Below are 21,672 nucleotides of genomic sequence, written 5' to 3'. Positions count from 1 at the left end.
GTCTTCATGCTTCTGAAACGGAAGTTTCCCTGCAAAGGTAGGAAGACTTGATCATCACTCTCTTTTTTACTGAATTTCACTTTTGGGCTTTACAACAGTATGTGCGTTCATATTTATAACTTCAAAAAGCAGATGTAAAGAGGACATGAGAATGGGAGTAGGAGAGATACATGTGAATTAATCCCAAAGGTCTTAATTCAATTCCAGGAGCCTTCTTGATAACCCTATACAATCTTCTGCTGGCCACCAACAGATTTGGCTTTTTTAAAAATAAAATTATATATATATATTTTTTTTAATTGCAGTGAAGTGTTTCACTAATGAATACATTGTAATTTATTTAGCATTCCCTTATCCATTAACTTTTCATTTCCCCTCCAATCTTTTGCTCTATATAAACAAAGCCACACTAAATTTCCTTTTATACACAGTATTTAACACACAACTGAGTAATTTTGTGATAAATTCCTAGACATGAAATTAATGGTCATTTACCAGCTCTCTTGGGGATATGTGTGTATCAATTAACACTCCCCTCGATAATGAGTGAGACTGCCTGTGTCTCCACACTTTTGGGCACTATATCAGTTAAGAGCAAATTGGATACCATACCAGTTACTTAGAGTTTCATATAAGTAATTGTTAAACAGATTTAAAAAATCTGTTAAGAGAATTAAAACAAGAACCCACTCCAGTATTTTTGCCTGGAGAACTCCATGAACAGTCCATGTGCTTGCAAAGAGCTGGACATGACTGAGTGACTAACACTTTCACTTTCAAGGTATCAGTATGGTAGTAATTGCAAAAAGAAGCTGCCACCTCTAAGGCTGGAGGAGTAAGTGAAGAGATTGAAATAAAACTTAGAAGCTTAAAGAAAGGAGCTTACAGTACTGAAATGCAGACCTCTTTGGGGGAGGATTTTATTCAACAGTGCTGCAAGCTTAGAGGAGGGACCCCAGGGACCCAGACCGGACTTCTGAGGTTATTGATGCTGCTTCACTGAGAGGGGAAAGATCAGACTGACTTTTCAGTGTTGGAAGAGTATTGGGAAAAACCCACAAACTGGATTTAGCTGCTGCAGTGGTGAAGCACTGAAGCCCCAGGTGAAAACAGTTGCTGGGGTAATGTGGATGGGAACAGGAAGCAGAGAGGGCAGAGCTAGTCTCTTTTCCTTCTTCCTCTTCCCCTCTGGTACCTCCTGTTGGCAGAGCCTGTGCAGGCACCAGGTGGCAAAGCAGAGATGCTGTGAGCATTCTCCACTCCAGCATCACAGGGCCTAGAAGGGTGGGAATTGAGTCAAAAGACAGCTCAAAACCTAGCAGATCACCCCTGTGAGTTCTCAAGCTTTTTGCTTATTACCAATGTGACAGGTGAAAACTCAGCATTGATTAGCATTTTTTCTTATTGTAGTCAAGGTCAAATACTTCTTAATTTTTAGAGTTGATTCTCCTTTCTATTAATATAAACTGTCTTTTGATATGCTTTGTTCATACTTGTTTTCTTTTGGTTGCTGTTTTTGTTTCTTAGACAAGAAAGAAATTAGACTTTTGAATATGTGAGTTGAAAATACTTATCCAGGTTTGTCATTTATCTTTTGATATATGGTGGCTTTTCCAAGTATGCGTTTTTATTTTTACAGAGTTGAGCTTATCAGTGTTTTCTTTAGTGACTTCAGGGTTTTTCTTCACTGGCAGGAAAAACTCTTCAGGTTTGAGATCATAAAAATATTCTTCCATCTTTTCCCCCAATGCTTTTAGGATTTTGATTTTAACATTTAAATATTTGATCAATTTGGAATTTTTTTCTATTATATAATATGAGGCATTACTCCAAATGCATCTCCATCTTCCAGACTTACTATCCAGATGTCCCATTTTCTCCACTGATTTGAAAATTCACCTTTATTATATATCCTCCTTTTTTGGGTCTATTTCTGTACCTTCTATTTTGTTGCTATGACTGTTCGTGTACCAGCATCACACTGTTTTAATTACACTAGCTTCATAATATGGTTAAGTATCTTTCACAGCATTTCTTCCTCATTATTTTCCCTTTTTATTATAGAAACTTGTTTGTTCTTGGTTTTTCTTTCTCAAATAGGAGAATTTGAGTTAGCTTGTCCAATTTTAAATGCTATTGGTAGTTTCACTGCGATCCCATAATGATATAGATTAACTAAGAACATACTGAAATTGTTACCATTTTTGAGTTTTTCTATTTAAGAATATGGTATACCTTTTGGTTTGTTTTTCTTCTTTTGCATATTTCTTCAATATATTCCAAGGTGCTCACACTGCCTTTTTTCTTCTTATTTGTGGTCACATGCATCTTGACTTGATGTCTTCCCATACCCCAGTTTTACCTCCAGTGCATATAGCAGCCATACTTCATATATTGTGTTCAGCGTTATCGACATGTTGTGGTTTTATTAAGGATGGAGTTTGCCTTTTGTTTTTCTTCTTGTTGCTTTTGTGTGATTGGTTCATAAGAGAATAGCAGGAACAGCTTTTTCCTCTTATTTAAAACTCAGATGCTATTTCATTTACATGTTCATGCACTCTGGGATTCTATCATGTTGACTGCAAGAAATCCAGCTTTTATCACTAAATATTTCTAGGAATCTTTGGAATACTAAATAGTTCACAGATATACTCTGAATATCATTGCCACCTCATCTAGGCATGTCTCTCAAGTACTTCTCAACCACCTGCAGTTAGCATTGCTCTATCTCAAGTCAGGTATCACCCTTTCATCTATTTCAACTGCTTTCAACAGGGGGTAAATATTTCCCTGGGGGTACATGATGATATTCCCAGGGGTAACAAGAACAATTATTTCAGGTTCTTGGTTTCCATATGCTTACTTTCCTGAAATTGATCTGCCTGAGAATTGCCAGTGGTCTGTAGGTTCTTTCTTCCAATTTCTCCTTCCACCCTTCCTCTTTTATATGTCGTTAAGAAAAGGCATGTGTCTTTGTCTCATCCATTCTAGATCATACTATGTATATTGGCTAGAGGATGGAACAGCATCCAGGGAGCAACCAAGTGGGCACTTCAGAAGACTACAGTAGTGCTCGTGTTGAGAAAGTGAATGGCTGCAGTGATAGGTCACAAAGGCTTTTGCAACTTAGTAGTTCCAGTTCTTCAGAGAAGGCAATGGCAGCCCACTCCAGTGTTCTTGCCTGGAGAATCCCAGGGACGGCGGAGCCTGGTGGGCTGCTGTCTGTGGGGTCACAGAGTCAGACACGACTGAGCGAGTTCCCTTTCACTTTTCACTTTCATGCATTGGAGAAGGCAATGGCGCCCCACTCCAGTGTTCTCGTCTGTAGAATCCCAGGGACGGCGGAGCCTTGGTGGGCTGCCGTCTGTGGGGTCACACAGAGTCGGACACGACTGAAGCGACTTAGCAGCAGCAGCAGCAGCAGCAGTTCCAATTCTTGGCTTTCATTAACGCTAAAAGAAGATTTAAAGAAGTTGTGCATGGAGAGGCAATTTTAATTAATTTGTATTGATTGATTACTATGTTTTTGTCTTATATGTAGCTTGTAAAGGATTAAAGTAAATAAAAGATGTTACTATAATTGCACCTACTGTATAAACAGTTCTCTCAAACACTTATGTAACAAGGAAAAAAAATGGATAAATTCTATCACTCTAGTAATGAACAATGTTCATCCATGTAGATATAAACTAATTTCTTTTATTGAAGTATATTTAATTTACAATATTATGTAAGTTTCAGGTATACAGCAAAGTGACTCAGTTATTTTTTCAGATTATTTTCCATTGTAGGTTATTATAAGATATTGAATGTAGTTCTCTGACCTAAATAATAAATCCTTGTTGCTTATGTATTTTATGTATAATAATTTCTATCTGTTAATCTTTACTCCTAATTCATTCCTTTCCTCCCTCTCTTTATCCTTTTTTAACCATAAATTTTCTGTGTCTGTGAGTCTGTTTCTGTTTTGAATATATATAACTTTGTGTTTTTTATTTTTCACATATAAATGATATCATATAATATTTGTCATTCTCTGCCTGACTTACTTCACTAAGTATGATATTCTTTGTTTTTCTTCTTGGTGTCCTTAGATTCCTCTCTTCATATTTAACTTTTGTCTTTTTAATTATGATATGACTTTGTGTGGGTTTTTTAGGTTCCTGTACCTGGGTATCTGTTTCCTTCTTTAGATTTGGGAAGTTTTCAGCCATAATTTCCTCAGATACATTTTCTATTCCCTTCTCTCTTTCTTCTCCTTCTGGAAACCCTATTATGTGTAGGTTTGCACACTTCATATTATCACATAGATCTTGCTTGTCGCTTTTGTTTTTTGGTTTGTCTTTCTGTCTGCTCTTCTGATTGGGTGATGTCCATTATTCTGTCTTCCTGTTCATTATTCTGCATTATTTAGTGAACTACTCATTGCTTTTAGATCAGTTTTTATCTTGGCAGTTGAGTTATCTAATGTTGATTGTTTCCTCTTTACAGTTTCTGGTTCATGGTTACAGTGATCTGCCAATAATAATATTTATTCATTCCTTCAGCATTTTAGGGACTTCCCTGGTGGCTCAGACAGTAAAAGCATCTGCCTACAATGCAGGAGACCCAGGTTTGATCCCTGGGTTGGGAAGGTCCCCTGGAGAAGGAAATGGCACCCCACTCCAGTACTCTTGCCTGGAAAATCCCACGGATGGAGGAGCCTGGTAGGCTGCGGTCCATGGGGTCGCAAAGAGTCGGACACGACTGAGCGACTTCACTTTCTTTCACTTTCAGCATTTTTATTACTTCCTTTTTGAACTTGGGGTCTGGTAGCCTGAAGAGGTATTTCATTTTTTTGTTCTTTCAGGGAATTTTTCTTATTCTTTTAATTGGGAGTTTTAAAATTTTTCTGTCTCTGTGAATTTAGGAGAAAGTTATCTATTGTGGTCTTGAAGGGCTCTTTTTATGTGGGAGCATCCTTATGTAGATTGTGCGAGTCCAGTATTTTTGGTGCAAAGGCTATCTTCTCAGTTTGCTGGCTGTTGTAGTAGGTGTGATTGGTCTGGTGCCCAGAGCCTGCACTGGATGTTGGGCAGGGCCTCCTCTTTGCTCCATGGCTGTCACAGCCTTGTCATGGGGCAAAGTCCTCTCCCCAGCTGTTGGGGTGGAAGCCCTATGGGTTGGGTTTCACAAGGTTCCATTTCTTTTGTGTCCTCATTCCCCAAGGGGCTGAACACTGAACCCACACGGCTCTGTGGTCACAGTGAACCTATGCTCTGGCTGTGCAGGCGTCCACAGTTTTGCCCATAAGTAACCCAAGGTCATATACCTTTTTCTGTTGTGTTCATCACAGACCCTAGTGCTAGACTGGTGGTGGAGGCCAGAGCACTGTGACTGCAGGAATCAAGGTGGTTCTGCTGCTTCCTGGGACCGCCTCTGCCTCTTTGGTAGGGCTCTCCCCAGCCTTGTTCACTCCAGATATGGCTCCAAGCTGCCACGTGAGGAGTGTTCCTGTCAGGAAAGGAACTGCTGCATACTCCTCCCCAGGGGCAGCCCACCAGGAACACTGAGTCCATCATCAGTCCTCCCATAAAGCTGGAGTCGCAGTTTGCTGTGACACATGATGACAGTGGGTCTGAATCTGTTGACCTGGGCCCCACCTGGCCCCACCCAGCGCCATGCTGAAAACGCTGGACTCCCATCATGTATCAAGCAAACTGTATCATGTATCCAGTGTGGCATCCTGGACCATGCTCCAGGCTGTCTCTGTGCCCCTAGACTGAGTCCTCTCCAGGGTCCCTCCTCCCAAGTCTCAGTGCCTGGCCACTGTGTGTACTAGCAGCCCTGCTGAGCGTGCATTTTCTGCTGGGAGGTACAGAGATAATTTCTGTACAAAATAAACCCTGATACCGTGCACTGTGTCTGAGAGGTGGCATCACAACCATGTGCCTGGTGGGTGGAATAACAGATGGGGATCAGACAGACTGAAAAGCCAAGGGTATGTGCAGACCAGAGAAGATAAGCAATTCCCTGATGTGCTCCCTCTGTCTCAGGTTGTTGTAGGGTGAGACTGTTTTGGCTGGGTTTCCATACCATTTTCATAGTCAGTAAATGGTAGAGTGTCTCTTTGTGAGTACAATAGATTTCTTAACTTCAGACAAGCCTCTGGAGCTCATCTTGAACAAAAAGTTGGAACGTACAACTTTCCCAAACACCGTTACTTCCTGGAAAATGTTTATCACATCTACTACTGCCTCCCTCTTGTATCATCAGTCTGGCACTGAGATGACTTGATAAATAATGTTAACAAAAAGCCAAGAGTTAGGGAGAATTTTGTGGAATTTAAAATGTGTATCTCCCTTCTGAGCTTGGTAGCTTCTGAAAAATATACATTATCTTTTTGTCTGCATACCTGTTTCAATGCAATATACATGAAGAACCTTTTTGTAAATACCCTGAATACCCAACAGAAAAATCTGTAAATATGAGGATCAAAATATGTATGCTGTAAGTAAGAAATAACAAATACTATTCTTTGTTATCATTGCATGTTTAAGCTCATTTAACCTAGGAAGACATATGCAGTTTAATCCTACATCTTGTAAAAAATATAAATTGGAATGCATACACTGTAGACTTGTATCTATAAGGCTCTATTAAAAGTAGAGTTTCTGTTGTGCTCTCAAGGAATTTATATTCTGAGATGAAACAAGTTAGATGTTGACATCTTTAAACTAGAATTAGGAACAGTCAGTTGTAACTGTCCCACCTAGGCAAGTACAGCACCAGAGGGGGATATGGCCAGCCTGCCCACTTCGCCCATGGCCCTTGCCCAGGTGTAGGCTTGAAAATGAAGAAAAGTCTTCAACATGAAGAAATTTTGAATCCTGATTAGACCCATGCATACTGGCTACTTTGAGAGCTAGAAGAGTGGTCCAGCCTGAGGTTGCAGTCTGCTGTGTTTGCTGACCTCTGCGGCTGTGGGTCAGCCAGGTGAAGAGAAAGACGTCCAGTGTGAAGAGGGCTGATACCTCAGACCAAGCAGTATTCCAACTCACCCCATTCCGTATGTCACCCACGTTGGTTCCATCTGCTGGGCAGCCCCGCATCCCTGAGATGCATCTTGTATGTGGACCTAACAGCAGACATACTGAGAAGATTGGCACATGAGCTGCAGCCCATCATAGAAGTCCACCAGGGGCACCTGCTTAACAAAGAAGTGTTCTAATAATCATTTTGGACTCTCCTTGGGCCGAAATTATGAGCCTTAGTGATGCCCAGTCATTACTCTTAGTCTCAAATAAAGCAAATTGACGGTCACATCCAATCACAGCTCTTTCAGCACCAAGAATATTGACAGGCAGAGAGAGATTAAGCTCACACAACCTAGAAACAAAGAGACTTTGAGTGAAAGGTCACTGAGTTTTCTGTTTTTCCCTTCTTTGGTATAGCTTATCTACTAAAAAGTGGACCTGGTAGAGATTTGCTTTATATTCAGATTTTTTTTGTATTATTTTCTCCAAATATGTAACATATGCAAAGGTAACTCTGCCTTTGAATATATACTCAGAATCATTTCAGGGTAAAACTTGCCTAGAAGAGAATGGAAACAAGAACTCTAGCTGCTTTGATTAATCCATTAACAGATCAATGTTGAGCAATGATGGAAAATAAAACATTTTAGCAACCTGATTTGCAAATACCTACTAGATGAAGATGGACTTCGCTTGTGGCTCAGATGGTAAAGAATCTGCCTGCAATGCGGGAGACCTGGGTTCGATCCCTGGGTTGGGAAGATCCCCTGGAGAAGGGAAAGGCTACCCACTCCGGTATTCTGGCCTGGAGAATTCCATGGACTGTATAGTCCATGGGGTCGCAAAGAGTCGGACACAACTGAGTGACTTTCACTCTCACTAGATAAAGATATACCCATGTAACAGCTGTGTTCTGAAACTTCCCAGGAAAGCAGTTAAATAAAGAGACCTCAGAGTAGCTTCTTAAGGTCATGCTCATGCTCCTCCCTAATAAACAAAATTTCCTGGGAATCTCTAGATAGTAGTACAGATCAAAAGAAATGGAGATAGGGCAGTTTTAACTATACTTTGCTAATAGAAACACTTTGTAATTACAACAGTAAACATCTATTGACCTCTCAACTTTACTGCCTTAGGGTCTGCTTTAATAAATACCTTTTTGCAAATTTAAATATGAAAAGGAATTGTTTACATAGGTGGTTATAAAGGACCTCTGATATTACACTAATTCTGTTTGCTGATTTCCATTTCTCTGAGAAGTACCCCTTCATCCTCACTAGCATTTCCCATTCTATTACTGGAAAAGACATTAGGTTGCTAAAAGCTTATGCTAATCGATAGTAGCCTAATGAAATCATTGTACTTCTGTGTTTGTATTCTGTAGTTACAGAAATGACTGATTAAGCATGCTTGTATTGGAGTGTATCTATTTCAATGCTTCTTTTGCTTGTCTCCCATTTTCCTTCTTACAGATTTTTAAAAGCATTGGTTCTGATGAGACCGTGCAAGGGCAAGGAAGTCGGAGGCTGATCAGCTTTTCTCTCTCAGGTATGTTTTGCTCATCTGAAGGCCTTTGCGGAGAAAATAAGAATGTCAGTCAGCAACCAGGAGACGTTTTCAGTTTGACTCTTACCTACAAGTTACTCACCCTTTTGCCTCAATTTCTCCATCTGTAAAACAAAATTTTAAAATATATTTTAAAATTCTCCTTGACCTCATAAATATTCTGGAGAGTTCAATAAGGAATAGGTGCATTCCTTATGATGAAATGATGAGAAGCTACTTCTTCTCATTGTCCTCCATTGCTAAATAGCAGTAACTGAGAACTTATAAGGTGGAGGTAGGGAAAATCTGAGACAAGAAGCAGCTAGCAGGCCTTTATCTAAATAAAATCTCACATGAAATCCAGTTGGCAAAACAGAAACTGAACTGCTCAAAACAATGCATCTGTGGAAAGAGCAGAGATTTCCAAATAAAGTCATATCTATTGTTAATCATATCTAGTTAATAGTTAAGAGTCATTTAATTTTTTTTAGTTTTCATCATGTACCATAGTTCTGGAACATATTAGTAGGGAAATTGGCTAAATCTTCTTTAAATCTAAAGTAATTTCAAAATTAAAAATATAAAGAAAAACAGTTGCTCTAGCAAAAATGATATAGAAAGTTCAGGGCCCCGTTCCCTCAATTTTACTCACAGTGGTCTTTGCAAAGACACAATGGCATGAAGCTTTAGAACTCTATCAAGCCCAGTTTGAAAACTATTGCTTTAGCTCATTGTCAAACCAACAAATGGTTTGTAGGCCATTAATGTCAGAGATCTGAGATCAAAGAAATGAATGATTGTTCATGAGTGTCCTTGGAAGATGAACAGTCAACTAGGGCTTTTCATGTCTAAGTGAGCCCCCAGTGAAGCAAACATGTGTCTAAAGATCCACTGATAAGTGATAATAACAAGGTTAATGTACAAAAAGTCAGTCACTTTCCTATCTACCACAATGAACAAATGGAATTTAAATTAAAAGCACAAATCTATTTATATTTAGCACCTCTCCAAATGAAGTACTTAGGTATAAATCTAACAAAACATGTATAAGCTATATATAAGGAAAACTGCAAAACTCTAATGAATTAAATCAAAGAGCTAAACAAATAGAGATATATTCCATGTTCATGGATAGGAAGACTTAATAGTGTAAGGATGTCAGTTCTTCCCAAACTGATCTGTAGAATCAGTGCAATCCCAACCAAAACTCCATCAAGTCATTTTGTGAAAACTGACAAATTGATTTCTAAAATTTATAAGGAAAGGCAAAAGACCCAGAAGAGCCAACACAATGTCAAAGGGGAATATCAAAACTGGAGGATCAATGCTTCCCAACTTCAAGACTAACGATAAAACTGCAGTAATTGGGAGGGGGATTGGGATGGGGAATACATGTAAATCCATGGCTGGTTCATGTCAATGTATGACAAAAACCACTACAATATTGTAAAGTAATTAGCCTCCAACTAATAAAAATAAATGAAAAAAAAGCTGCAGTAATCAAGACAGTGTGGTACTTGTGGAAAAAAAAAACAGAAAAATAGATAAGTGGAATAGACTAGAGTACCCAGAAATAGTCCCCCATATAGTCAGCTGATCTTTGAAAGATGAGCAAAGGCAATACAGTTGAGCAAAATAGTCCCTTCCACAAGTGGTACTGGAACAGCTGGACATCCACATGCAAAAAAAAAAAAGAATCTAGACACAGACCTTTATGCCCTTTAAAAAATTAACTGAAAATGGATCGTAGACCTAAGTGTAAACCACAAAACTATAAAACTCCTAGGAGATAACATAGGAGAAAGCCTAAATGAGCTTCAGTAGGGTAATGCTTTTTTAGATACAACACCAAAGGCATAATGTATGAAAGGAAAAATCGTTAAGATGGACTTCATTAAAGTTAAAAACTTCTCTGCACAAGACAATGTCAAGGAAATGAGAAGACAAGCCACAGACTCAGAGAAAATATTTGAAAGACACATCTGATAAAATACAGTTAATTCAAAATATACGAAGAACTCTTAAAACTCAACAATATGAAAACAACCCAATTGAAAAATGGGCCAGAGATCTTCTGGTCTTATCAGATATCTCACCAAAGAAGCTACACTGATGGCAAATATTCATATGAAAAGGTGCTCCACATCGTATGTCACTCAGTTCAGTTCAGTCACTCAGTCGTGTCCAACTCTTTGTGAGTCCACGAACTGCAGCACGCCAGGCCTCCCTGTCCATCACCAACTCCCGGCGTCCACCCAAACCCATGTCCATTGAGTCGGTGATGCCATCCAACCATCTCATCCTCTGTCGTCCCCTTCTCCTGCCTCAGTCTTTCCCAGCATCAGGGTCTTTTCAAATGAGTCAGCTCTTTGCATCAGGTGGCCACAGTATTGGAGTTTCAGCTTCAGCATCAGTCCTTCCAATGAACACCCAGGACTGATCTCCTTTAGTATGGACTGGTTGGACCTCCTTGCTGTCCAAGGGACTCTCAAGAGTATTCTCCAACACCACAGTTCAAAAGCATCAATTCTTTGACACTCAGCTTTCTTTATAGTCCAACTCTCACATCCATACATGACTACTGGAAAAACCATAGCCTTGTCTAGACAGACCTTTGTCGACAAAGTAATGTCTCTGCTTTTTAATATGCTACCTAGGTTGGTCATAACTTTCCTTCCAAGGAGTAAGCATTTTTAATTTCATGGCTGCAATCACCATCTGCAGTGATTTTGGAGCCCCAAAAAATAAAGTCAGCCACTCTTTCCACTGTTTCCCCATCTATTTGCCATGAAGTGATGGGACCGGATGCCATGATCTTAGTTTTCTGAATGTTGAGCTTTTAGCCAACTTTCTCACTCTCCTCCTTCACTTTCATCAAGAGGTTCTTTATTTCTTCTTCACTATCTGCCATAACGGTGGTGTCATCTGCATATCTGAGGTTATTGATATTTCTCCCGACAATCTTGATTCCAGCTTGTGCTTCCCCCAGCCCAGCGTTTCTCATGATGTACTCTGCATATAAGTTAAATAAGCAGGGTGACAGTATACAGCCTTGACATCCTCCTTTTCCTATTTGGAACCAGTCTGTTGTTCCATGTCCAGTTCTAACTGTTGCTTCCTGACCTGCATACTGATTTCTCAAGAGGCAGGTCAGATAGTCTGGTATTCCCATCTCTTTCAGAATTTTCTACAGTTTATTGTGACCCACACAGTCAAAGGCTTTGGCATAGTCAATAAAGCGGAAATAGATGTTTTTCTGGAACTCTCTTGCTTTTTCAATGATCCAGCAGATGTCATTAGGGAAATGCAAATTAAAATGAGATACTACTATGTACCTATTGGAATGACCAAAATCCAGAACACTGAGAACACTAAATACTGGCAAAGATGTGGAGCAAAAGGAACTCACATTTATTGCTGGTAAGAATGCAAATAGTACAGACACTCTTAAATGCATTTTGGTAGTTTCTTTCAAAACTAAACATACTCTTACTACATGATCCCATGATCACATTGCTTGGGAATTACCCAAATGGAATAAGTTCCATGCAAAAACCTAACACAGATGTCTATGGCAGCTTTATTTATGATTGCCAAAACTTGGAAGCAATCAAGGTCTTTCAGTAGATGAATGGATAAATAAACTGTAGTACATTCAGATAATGGAATATTATTCAGTGCTAAAAAGAAATGAGCTATCAAGCCATGAAAAGACATGAGGAATCTTGAATGCATATTACTCATTGAAAAAAGCCAATCTGGAAAGGCTTCATACTATGTAAATCCAACTATGTCACATTCTAGAAAAGGTAAAACTGTGAAGATGATAGACACATCAGTGATTCTAGGAGATGAGGGGAGGAGAGATGAACAGGTGGGGCACAGGATTTTTAGGGCAGTGAAAATACTCTAAGAGAGTAATGATGGATACATGTGATAATGCATTTGTCAATGCCCATTGAATGTATAATGCCAAGAGAGAATCCTAATGAAAATAATGGATTTGGGGGAGAAAGGTAAAGTGTCTCTCAACTGTGATGATGGTGTGTCAATCTAGGCTCATCAATTGTAACCAATGCACCGCTCTAGTAGGAGATGTTGCGAATGGGGGTCGGAGGCTATGCATGTGTGGAACAGGCAGTATATGGGAAACTCTATGTATTTCCTTTTGATTTTTCTATTAATCTACAACTACTCTAAAAGAAATAAGTCTTTAAAAAGCCCACTGTCATCAACAGAATGTGTCTGTCAGTTGTTGTTTTTTTTTAAAAAAAGAAAAAACTCAATAATTTGTATTACTAGGACAGAAAACTAACAACTCCTGATTTGTTATTCTTATGTTCCCATTGAAATGCTTGATAACTAGCAATTATTTATATAAGCCTTCAGAAACAGTAGAAACCAGGAAAACTACTGTCTGTAAGAAATAAAGAATTTTCACTAGCCAGAACTCACTAAAATCCTGAAGTCTACAAGGGGTGCCATTCAGGATAGACAGCATGGGACTGTGGAAAAAGACAAAATCTCCATTCATTGGTTCCCATTTTGGCTCTGCCATGCAGACATGGACTCATAGACTGACCAGAGGAAATGAAACCACTCTACTACCATTACCAGTTTGATTCAAAAAGCTACTTTCTAAGGATCAGGATTGGTTCATTTCCTATGGTCCCCAATATATCATTTTTCTTACAGTTATCTCAAGGCAAAAATTGCCAGCAATGAAATGTGACTGGAGGTGTAAAATGAGCAACTAAAGAAGCAAGCCTGGAATGGTAGTGGAGATATAATACTTTGTAATTGAATATGTATGTATGTGTTTAACTCACTGTCAAGGAAAAGGGAATACTGCTATCATGATAAATTCCATGCCTCAAAGAAAGTTAAAAGGGTCATCAAATCTATAACTAAGCAAAACCTACAAATTATCAAAGACGTTAACTAGATGCTAGTCATCTCCAGGTATAAAAGTAGGGATGAGGATTCTAATAGCAGCCCATTGTACAACCAAACTAACTAAAGATGGACAATACCAGGGCTACACACAACTTACTCATGGACTTAAACAATGTGTGGATAATGGATTCTACCTTAAAAAAAAAAAGTTGAAGGACATAACACTCAAGAGGATAAAGGAAATATTTTGTCACAAATATCTACTGAGGATAAGTAAAGGATATATTACTTATCTGCTTGTACACTCTATAAAACACAGGAAAGTGCAGAATCTATCAAGTAAAAAGTCTAGGATGAAGAAAAATGATAAGGGAGGTCTCTGAGGTTCTAAGCTAAAAAAAAGTCAAGTGTAATTTGTTTCCTATTGCTGCTGTAACAAATTACCATAAAGTTAGTGGCTTGAAACAACACACACATATTCATACAGTTCTGGAGATCAGAAATCCAAAATGAATCTTAAGGGACGAAAATCAAGGTATCAACAGGCAGGGCTGGTTCCCTTCTGGGATCTCCTAGGAAGAATATGCTCATCTCTTTCAGATTCTGAAGTCTGTTATGCATGTTTTGGCTCACGGCTGTATTACTCCAGTCTCTGGTTCTGCTGTCACATCACTTTCTCCTCATTTTACTCCTCCTTCCTCCACTTTATAAGGACTCTTATAATTACACTGGATCTCTCCATCTCAATAAAGATTCTTCAGCCTGTCTGCAAAGTCCCTTCTACTGTGTAAGGTGACATATTCACAGGTTCCAGGGATTAGGTCATGGTCATCTCTGTGAGACCATTTTTCTGTCTATTATAGTCAAGGAGAGATTTAAAATAAATTCTGAAAGGTACAGTCATAGAATTCAAAGTGAGCTTTGAGAGATTTTAGAAAGCAGTGAAGAGCATACTCACCACTACATCATTAGAATCAATGATATGGTAGACCGACTTGAGATTCTCTCATCGGAAACATAGAAGGGCCAGACTTTAAAAAGATAAGGAAGTAAAAAGATGGATGACAAATACAGAGCTATACATAGATAATGGATGTTTCTGATGAAGAGATCCGAACAAATAATAATAGCAGAAAGATTTCTTGAGCTGGATATAATTTTGCATCTTTAAATTTGATTATCATGTACTAAAAAAAAGTATGTGCAGAGAGCAACATCTAGACAAATGCCTTTTTTTTTTAATGAAATTTTCAAATGCAAACAGAGCAGCCATCTGAGTGGAAAAAGCATGATACAAAGAATAAACCTCATGTTAATTTCAGACATCTTATAATACAGAACTCTAAAATCATGAAGCAAAGGCTACAGAGCTTTAAGGGTAGCATGCTTTAGCTGAAGATTGCTGTGCCTACCAGATTGTCGTTTATGTGAGAAGGCAAGAGAAACACATCCTCAGGTTTGCAAGGGCTCAAAGAACTTCACCCTTGCATCTTATCTGAGAGTAATATGTGAATATCCACTGCAGTATACAGAGAGATAAGAAAAAAACAAACCTCAAGAACTGGAGATACTGCGTATAATTGGACTGCTTTTCATTTTAGGATATAAAATGAGAAATAAGCAGAAACATAGATCATGGAAAATTTCAAGAATACAGTAGACCTGGCAAAGCAAGATTGTTGATGCAAATGTTTTACTTTTCAAATCTGTTCATACATTCAGTTTTTACCACTTCTTGGTGGTAATAAATTTCCTATGTAACTATTATCCCTTTAATTTTCAAAGAATTAACCCTGCAACCTCAACAAATTACAAATGCAAATGAAGGGTTTTTCCCCCACAAGTATTAGAGACAATTTAAACATTCAAAATTACCACAGAGTCAAATAATATTAATACCATATACTCTTAAGAATTATGTATACAAAATGTTCTAAAAGACATGGGACTAGACATTTTATTATATAATCCAGGCAAAAAAAAAATTTAGGACAAATATTTGTATATACAGTATGGTCTCAACTATGCAAATTAATGAAAGACAATAAAGAAAAAAATCTAGCAATGGCTGCCACTAGGCAGTACAATTTGAAATAATTTTTAAGTTGTTTCTTTTCCTTCTGTATGTAAAATGTTATAATAAGTGTGTATCATGTTTATCATCAGAACAAAAAACTAATACAGGAAAAATGGAGGAAAATTAAATATCCTCCCATTAATGTACCATTTGCTTTTGGAAAATCATAAAACTCTGTGTGTTATTATACACATCCATTCCAAAAATCTCAGAGTTGGAGAAATTGAGACCTGAAAATATTACATCCATTTTCTAAAGTTATAAAGTTCAGCAGTGAGTGTTTCAGAACTAAAATCTGAATATACTGACTCCCAGCCAAGCACTCTTTAAACTCCTAATTAACTCTTTAATACAGCAGTTTTCAAACATTTTACTCTGTGAAACACATATTTTAATAAGTATACAAATTGAACTTAAACTATAAAAGCTCACTGGAGGACATGAAATGAGGCATGAAAATATGAAGAAACATACTCCTGAGTATAAAGTTCCCATTTCTCCCAAAATTAATCTATAAATTTAATACAATTCTGATCAAAATCCCAATTCTTTGGAGGCAGCTTTTTAAAAAATTAATAAGATTAATCTGGAAGAATAAATGTATGAGTGGTAAAAAAAGATGTTTTCTTTTGGACAAAAAACAAGAACAATGAAGCATGACTAGACTTATCAGGTATCAAAAATGTGGTAAAGATATATTATGCAGATTTAGACAAGTTGTTTGATGGAAGAGAATTTTTTCAAAAGACCCATTTATACATAAGAATTTGACCCATGCCAAAGTTGAAATTTTTATAAAAAGGTAGTATCACACAGACTCTGGAATCAAAGAGGCAGGTTCAAATTTCATTTCTGACATTGACCAACTGTAAAAACCTGGTCAAGTTACTTAACTCAGAAGCCTCTATATTTTCTTCCTCAAACTAGAGATACAATAACTAGTTTGTAGAGTTTGTGGTTAGGATTAAATCAGATTATGTATTTGAAGGGCATAGAATGGTCCCCAGAATTTAGTAACTAATCAATAAATGGCCGGCAATAGTGGTGGAGGTGATGAAGGCGATGATAGTCATATTATTTTATGGTGAATAAATCTATATGTCTATCACATTCTCGGCCATTGTCCCCAACACCACCCCCCAGAAATGATGATTCACTAGGACAACTCACGAGTATTGTCATACTCATGACTATAAAACATTAAAAAGAGAAAAAGCAAATTGCAAAGGAAAAAGGTACCTGGGATGAAATCTGAAATGAAATCATGCAAATTTCCATGAGTCCTCTCCCACTGGAGTCATACAGCTTGGGTTTATTTTCCCCAGGAACAAGTTATGATAAAAATATGAATTATTATATATCAAAAAATTTTAGTCACTCAGTCTGACTTATTAGTCATTTTAGTCTGACTCTTTGCGACCCCATTGACTGTAGCCCACCAGGCTCCTCTGTCTATGGAATTCTCCAGGCAACAATACTGGAGTGGGTTGCCATACCCTTCTCCAGGGGATTGTCCTGATCCAGGGATCAAAACCAGGTCTCCCACACTACAGGCAGATTCTTTACCTTCTGAGCCACCAGGGAAACAAGGAAGCTCAATAAAGATTCAGAGCCCACGGTTTTCACTGGGGGCTGCTCATGTGGCCAGATTCCTCCTAGGACCTACCAAAATTCCAGACTCCCAGAGGAAAGCAGGTGTTCAGTGTAAACAAGGTAGTTTGCACAAACACTTGGGGCACAGAGATGAGATGAATTCTTATCAGTTCTGAGATGTGAGAACCCCCCTGACGCTAGCGAAAGATCAGCCCTACAAACAGACCTTTCTAAGCAGAGAAGACTCAGGCTGTCACACATTTCTATGGGTGATACCTGAGTTTTGCAAGCTTCTGTGATGTTTGTATTTTCTAAGCTTTATTCCACCTTACAGCAGTATATTATAATGCAAGAGTGGAAGAACAGTTTTGTTACAGAGATTGCCTTGAATCAATTCAAAGTATAGTTTAACTAAATTCACATGAAAGCTTCTGTACTTTTTTCCATCAGTGACAAATTCCTCCAAACACCTCACAACTTATACCATACTTGAGAATCAATCCAATGTATTTTTACCTTTTTCTTTCACTTATATGGTTGGATGGCATCACTGACTTGATGGACATGACTTTGAGCAAACTCTGGGAGCTAGTGATGGACAGGGAATCCTGGAGTGCTGCAGTCCATGGGGTTGCAAAGAGTTAAACATGACTGAGCTGAACTTCTGTACTTTTTTCCATCAGTGACAAATTCCTCCAAACACCTCACAACTTATACCATACTTAAGAATCAATACAATGTATTTTTAACTGTTTCTTTTACTTATGTATAAGTAGAAACAATTTTTTGGAAAATACTTTAATAATACAAAATTTTAAACTATATTTTTGGTATTATAAATTTATTTCCAATAAATATAAGATGATTTCAGATTGTCGCAGAACAGCCATAAACTGCTATCACCTCTCTCTCCCCCATACACATAGCATGACATTATACATGATCAGATACTTTTAATTACATGGAACAGCTCAGTTTTCAAAGCCTTTCCTCCTGACAGCATGGTCTCTCCTCAGAACTCTCCTCACTGAGGTACATTAGCTCCATGGAGGCCATGATTTTTTTCTTTCCTCCAGTGCCCCTGCTCTTCACTCTTTTAATCTTCATCTTTCTCTTTTTTCTCCTAATTCTCTCTTTCCTTACTCAGTGAAGATCCTATTTATTGTGAGACTAGAGTCCTTGTTTTTCTGTCTCCACCTTGAAGAAGAATTTTCACCTAGACCCACTGAATTTTCGAAGATGGATTTCCTTCCTCATTGTGCACCCAGGTCTCCTGAGGTAACCCTCAACCTCATCCCAGCCTGCCTGAGGAGCACCAGAAGTCCAAACCAGAAAGGGTCAACAGTCCTCTCTTGAAAAGCATAGTGACCACAATGCCAGTATTGATTTGTTACAGGCAGTTCTTACCAAACCAATTTAATATACGTCAGTAAATGTTCCATGTAATGGATTCTGGAGACACATCAGTCCATATTTTGTATGAGGTGAAAAATGGTGGTTCAAGATTGAAAATCTTTTCCGTGTTTCAGATGGACTCTTCTCCTTGTATAAAGCCTACTATAATCTTTCGGGCCTTCCCTGGTGGCTCAGACAGGAAAGAATCTGCCTGCAATGCGGGAGACCTGGGTTCGATCCCTGAGTCAGGAAGATCTCCTGGAGAAGGGAATGGCTACCCACTCCAGTATTCTTGCCTGGAGAATTTCACAGACAGATAATCTTTAACCTTGCTAAAACACATAAAATTAAACTATCCTCTATTTTATAGATTTCCAGGCCATGGGGTTGAAGAAAGGGATGTTTTTCAACCCAGACCCTTACCTGAAGATTTCTATTCAGCCTGGGAAGCACAGCATCTTTCCTGCCCTCCCCCACCACGGACAGGAGAGACGATCCAAAATCATTGGCAACACTGTGAACCCCATCTGGCAGGCCGAGGTGAGTTCCCAGACCCTGAAGAAAGGGCTTAAGTGAAAAAGCGAAGTGACTGACCATAAGCTCATGTGCTACTCCCTCCCTTCTTGGAGCCCCAAACTCTTCTGCTAAGTTCATGGTTCTCTTGGTCCTAGAAGGGGGCCATGTTCTCTTTGGGTTATAACTCCCAGGGATTTTTTTAAGTGGGTGAAGTGTGGTTTTTTTATATTTATTTTATTTTAATTTTTATTGGAGTATAGTTGATTTACATTGTTGTGTTATAGCAAACTGAATCAAGTATATAGCAAGAATATAGCAAAGTGAATCAGTTATACATATATCCACTCTTTTTTAGATTCTTTTTCCATACAGGCCATTAGAGTATTGAGTAGAGTTCCCTGTGGTAAACAGTAAGTCCTTATTAGTTATCTGTTTTACATACAGTAGTGTGTATATCCCAATCTCCCAGGTTATTCCTCTGCCCTTACCCCCTGGTAACCATAAATTTGTTTTATATGTCTATGACTCTGTTTATGTTTTGTAGATAAGCTCATTCACCCATGTTGCTGCAAATGGCATTATTTCATTCTTTTTTATGGCTAAGTAATACTATATTGTATGCATGTAACACATTTTCTTTATTCATTACTCTGTTGATGGGCATTTAAGTTGTTTCCATGTCTTGGTGGGTACTTGAGGGGACAACTGTAATAGCCTCTTCATCTGATTCTGAGCCTGCACCAGAACACCCTCTCTCTGCCTTTGTGTGGGAGTAGGAAGAAATGCATTTGATCCAAGCATTCTCACACACTTCCCACACATGTGGTCCTTAAGTGAGAGTGACAAATTTAAACTGTGTCTGTCTGGACCAGTTCCAAAGATTCTGACATTTGTCAGGTTCCTGGGACAGGTAAAACAAGCCCTAGAATAACACTGGGGTTGCATACTAAATAGCTTTAAATCGTTCACACCATCTTCCTGGTTTGCACGGTGCTAGGCACCTTGCTGGAGCTTTGAATGGTTTGTTTCATCTGATGAAGTTGATTTTCTTCTCCTACATGTGTCTCCTCTACCAGCTAGGAGCGAGGAGGTTCCTCAACAAGGCCTCATCTGGCTCAGCCTCACAGTGACTAAGTCTTGTCCGAGAGAACTAGCAGGAAGTTGTCACCCCCACTGACTGCCTAGCTCCCTTCTTTAGCTTGAGGGGATAATCTGCAAATTGTGTGGCTTAAGGAACAGGGGGGGGCTTAGGACATGAAAGTGCCACAATATAATGTAGGAGTTAAAAGTATAGCTTTGCAGTGACACAGACCTTGGTTCAAATCCCAGCTTGGCCAGTTATTACTTGTATAACTTTGAGAAATCAGTTATCCTCAATCTGAGCATCAGATTTTCCTTATCAGATTGGTGCTGATGGATCCTAGGCACTCACTTTGGACAAGATTCTTCTTTTATTCTTCAAAGTAGATCATCTCTGATGCAGAACTTTCAAGCATCCTTGACAAGAAAGTGTAGATATTTGGGGACAAAGGTTTTTCATTTTCTGCTTCCTAGGCTTAATTAGGCTTTACAGGGGCTTCCCAAGTGGCGCAGTGATAAAGAATCCACCTGCCAACATAGGAGACCCAAGAGACCTGGGTTTGAGTCTGGGGTCGGAAGACCCCCTGAAGTTGGAAATGGCAACCCACTCCAATATTCTTGCCTGGAAAATTCCATGGATAGAGGAACCCGGTAGGCTACAATCCATGGGGTGGCAAAGAGTAGGACATGTCTGAGCACTGCACACGCTTTGTAGAAGGTGACCATCAGGGAAATAGAGTTGCATTTGAACTTCTTACTACTTTGGTTATCAATAGACTGAAAGCACTCATAGTGCCACTCGCATGGAGTCATGAATCTTAAATTATTTGTTCCTACATTCCTGGCTATTCTTGGCAGTTATTTATGGACTTCTCACTGCATTCCTGGGAATACAAGATGCCACAGAAATTTATAGCACATGAAAAGAAAAAAGCCTCTTTCTTCTGAAGAACTTTAGAGCAGCTTGTACTAAGACCTTTAGTCATAAAGGTATTATAAGTCTCAAAGAGCATTTATAAAATCCAGCACCATCAGAATATGTTTTGGCTAAAAATGTCAACTAGATTCACTTTAGGTTCTGAAACTATTTCTGAATCTTTAGTTGAGATTTATTTTGCTCTGCAAGGACATAGCAAACTCTCACTCTTCCTCTGCTCTTGACCTACTCGGGTCTTTCGAGCATGCTGTGGCAAAGGTTTGCATCCCGAAATAAGTTCTACCACATGTCTCCCTCACAAGAAGGGAGCTTGTTTCACTTGCTTTCTCAAGTTAACCAGCAGAGTAACTGGCTGAGCTGTGATTTAAAACAGTGTGGTTTGTGGTACTGCAAAGCTGTATTTTCAAAGCCCCTAAATGAGCCTAGAGTGCCCAGTGCTCAAATGTGGATGTCTCAGCCCCAGTGGAGAACATTTGAGGCCTTCGATGACCCAGCCTTGTTTACCATTTGTGTCAGTTAGGGATGCCTCTGGCTCTGAACTAGAGAAAGCCTGGCCAGCTGTGATATTTCTCACAAACAGGAAGTCCAGAGGGAGGTGTGCAGGCCTTGCAGCTGCT

General features: G+C 38.8%; 1 protein-coding gene across 4 annotated transcripts in view; it reads left to right on the top strand.

Moving 5' to 3' along the window:
• The window catches only part of HECW1 (HECT, C2 and WW domain containing E3 ubiquitin protein ligase 1), a 443,378-nt gene that overhangs the window by 270,318 nt on the left and 151,388 nt on the right, over positions 1-21,672 (top strand). For all 4 annotated transcript variants that reach the window (XM_043873248.1, XM_043873250.1, XM_043873249.1 and 1 more), the window contains 2 exons: positions 8,489-8,564; positions 18,893-19,062. In XM_043873248.1, coding sequence (XP_043729183.1) covers positions 8,489-8,564; positions 18,893-19,062 — 246 coding nt within the window. The remainder of the gene's footprint in view (positions 1-8,488; positions 8,565-18,892; positions 19,063-21,672) is intronic.

This window comes from Cervus elaphus, chromosome 18, assembly GCF_910594005.1.
Source record: "Cervus elaphus chromosome 18, mCerEla1.1, whole genome shotgun sequence".
Classification (NCBI taxonomy): Eukaryota; Metazoa; Chordata; class Mammalia; order Artiodactyla; family Cervidae; genus Cervus; species Cervus elaphus.
The sequence above is the reverse complement of the archived record's forward strand: the minus strand, read 5'-3'. Positions and strand labels throughout refer to the sequence as shown.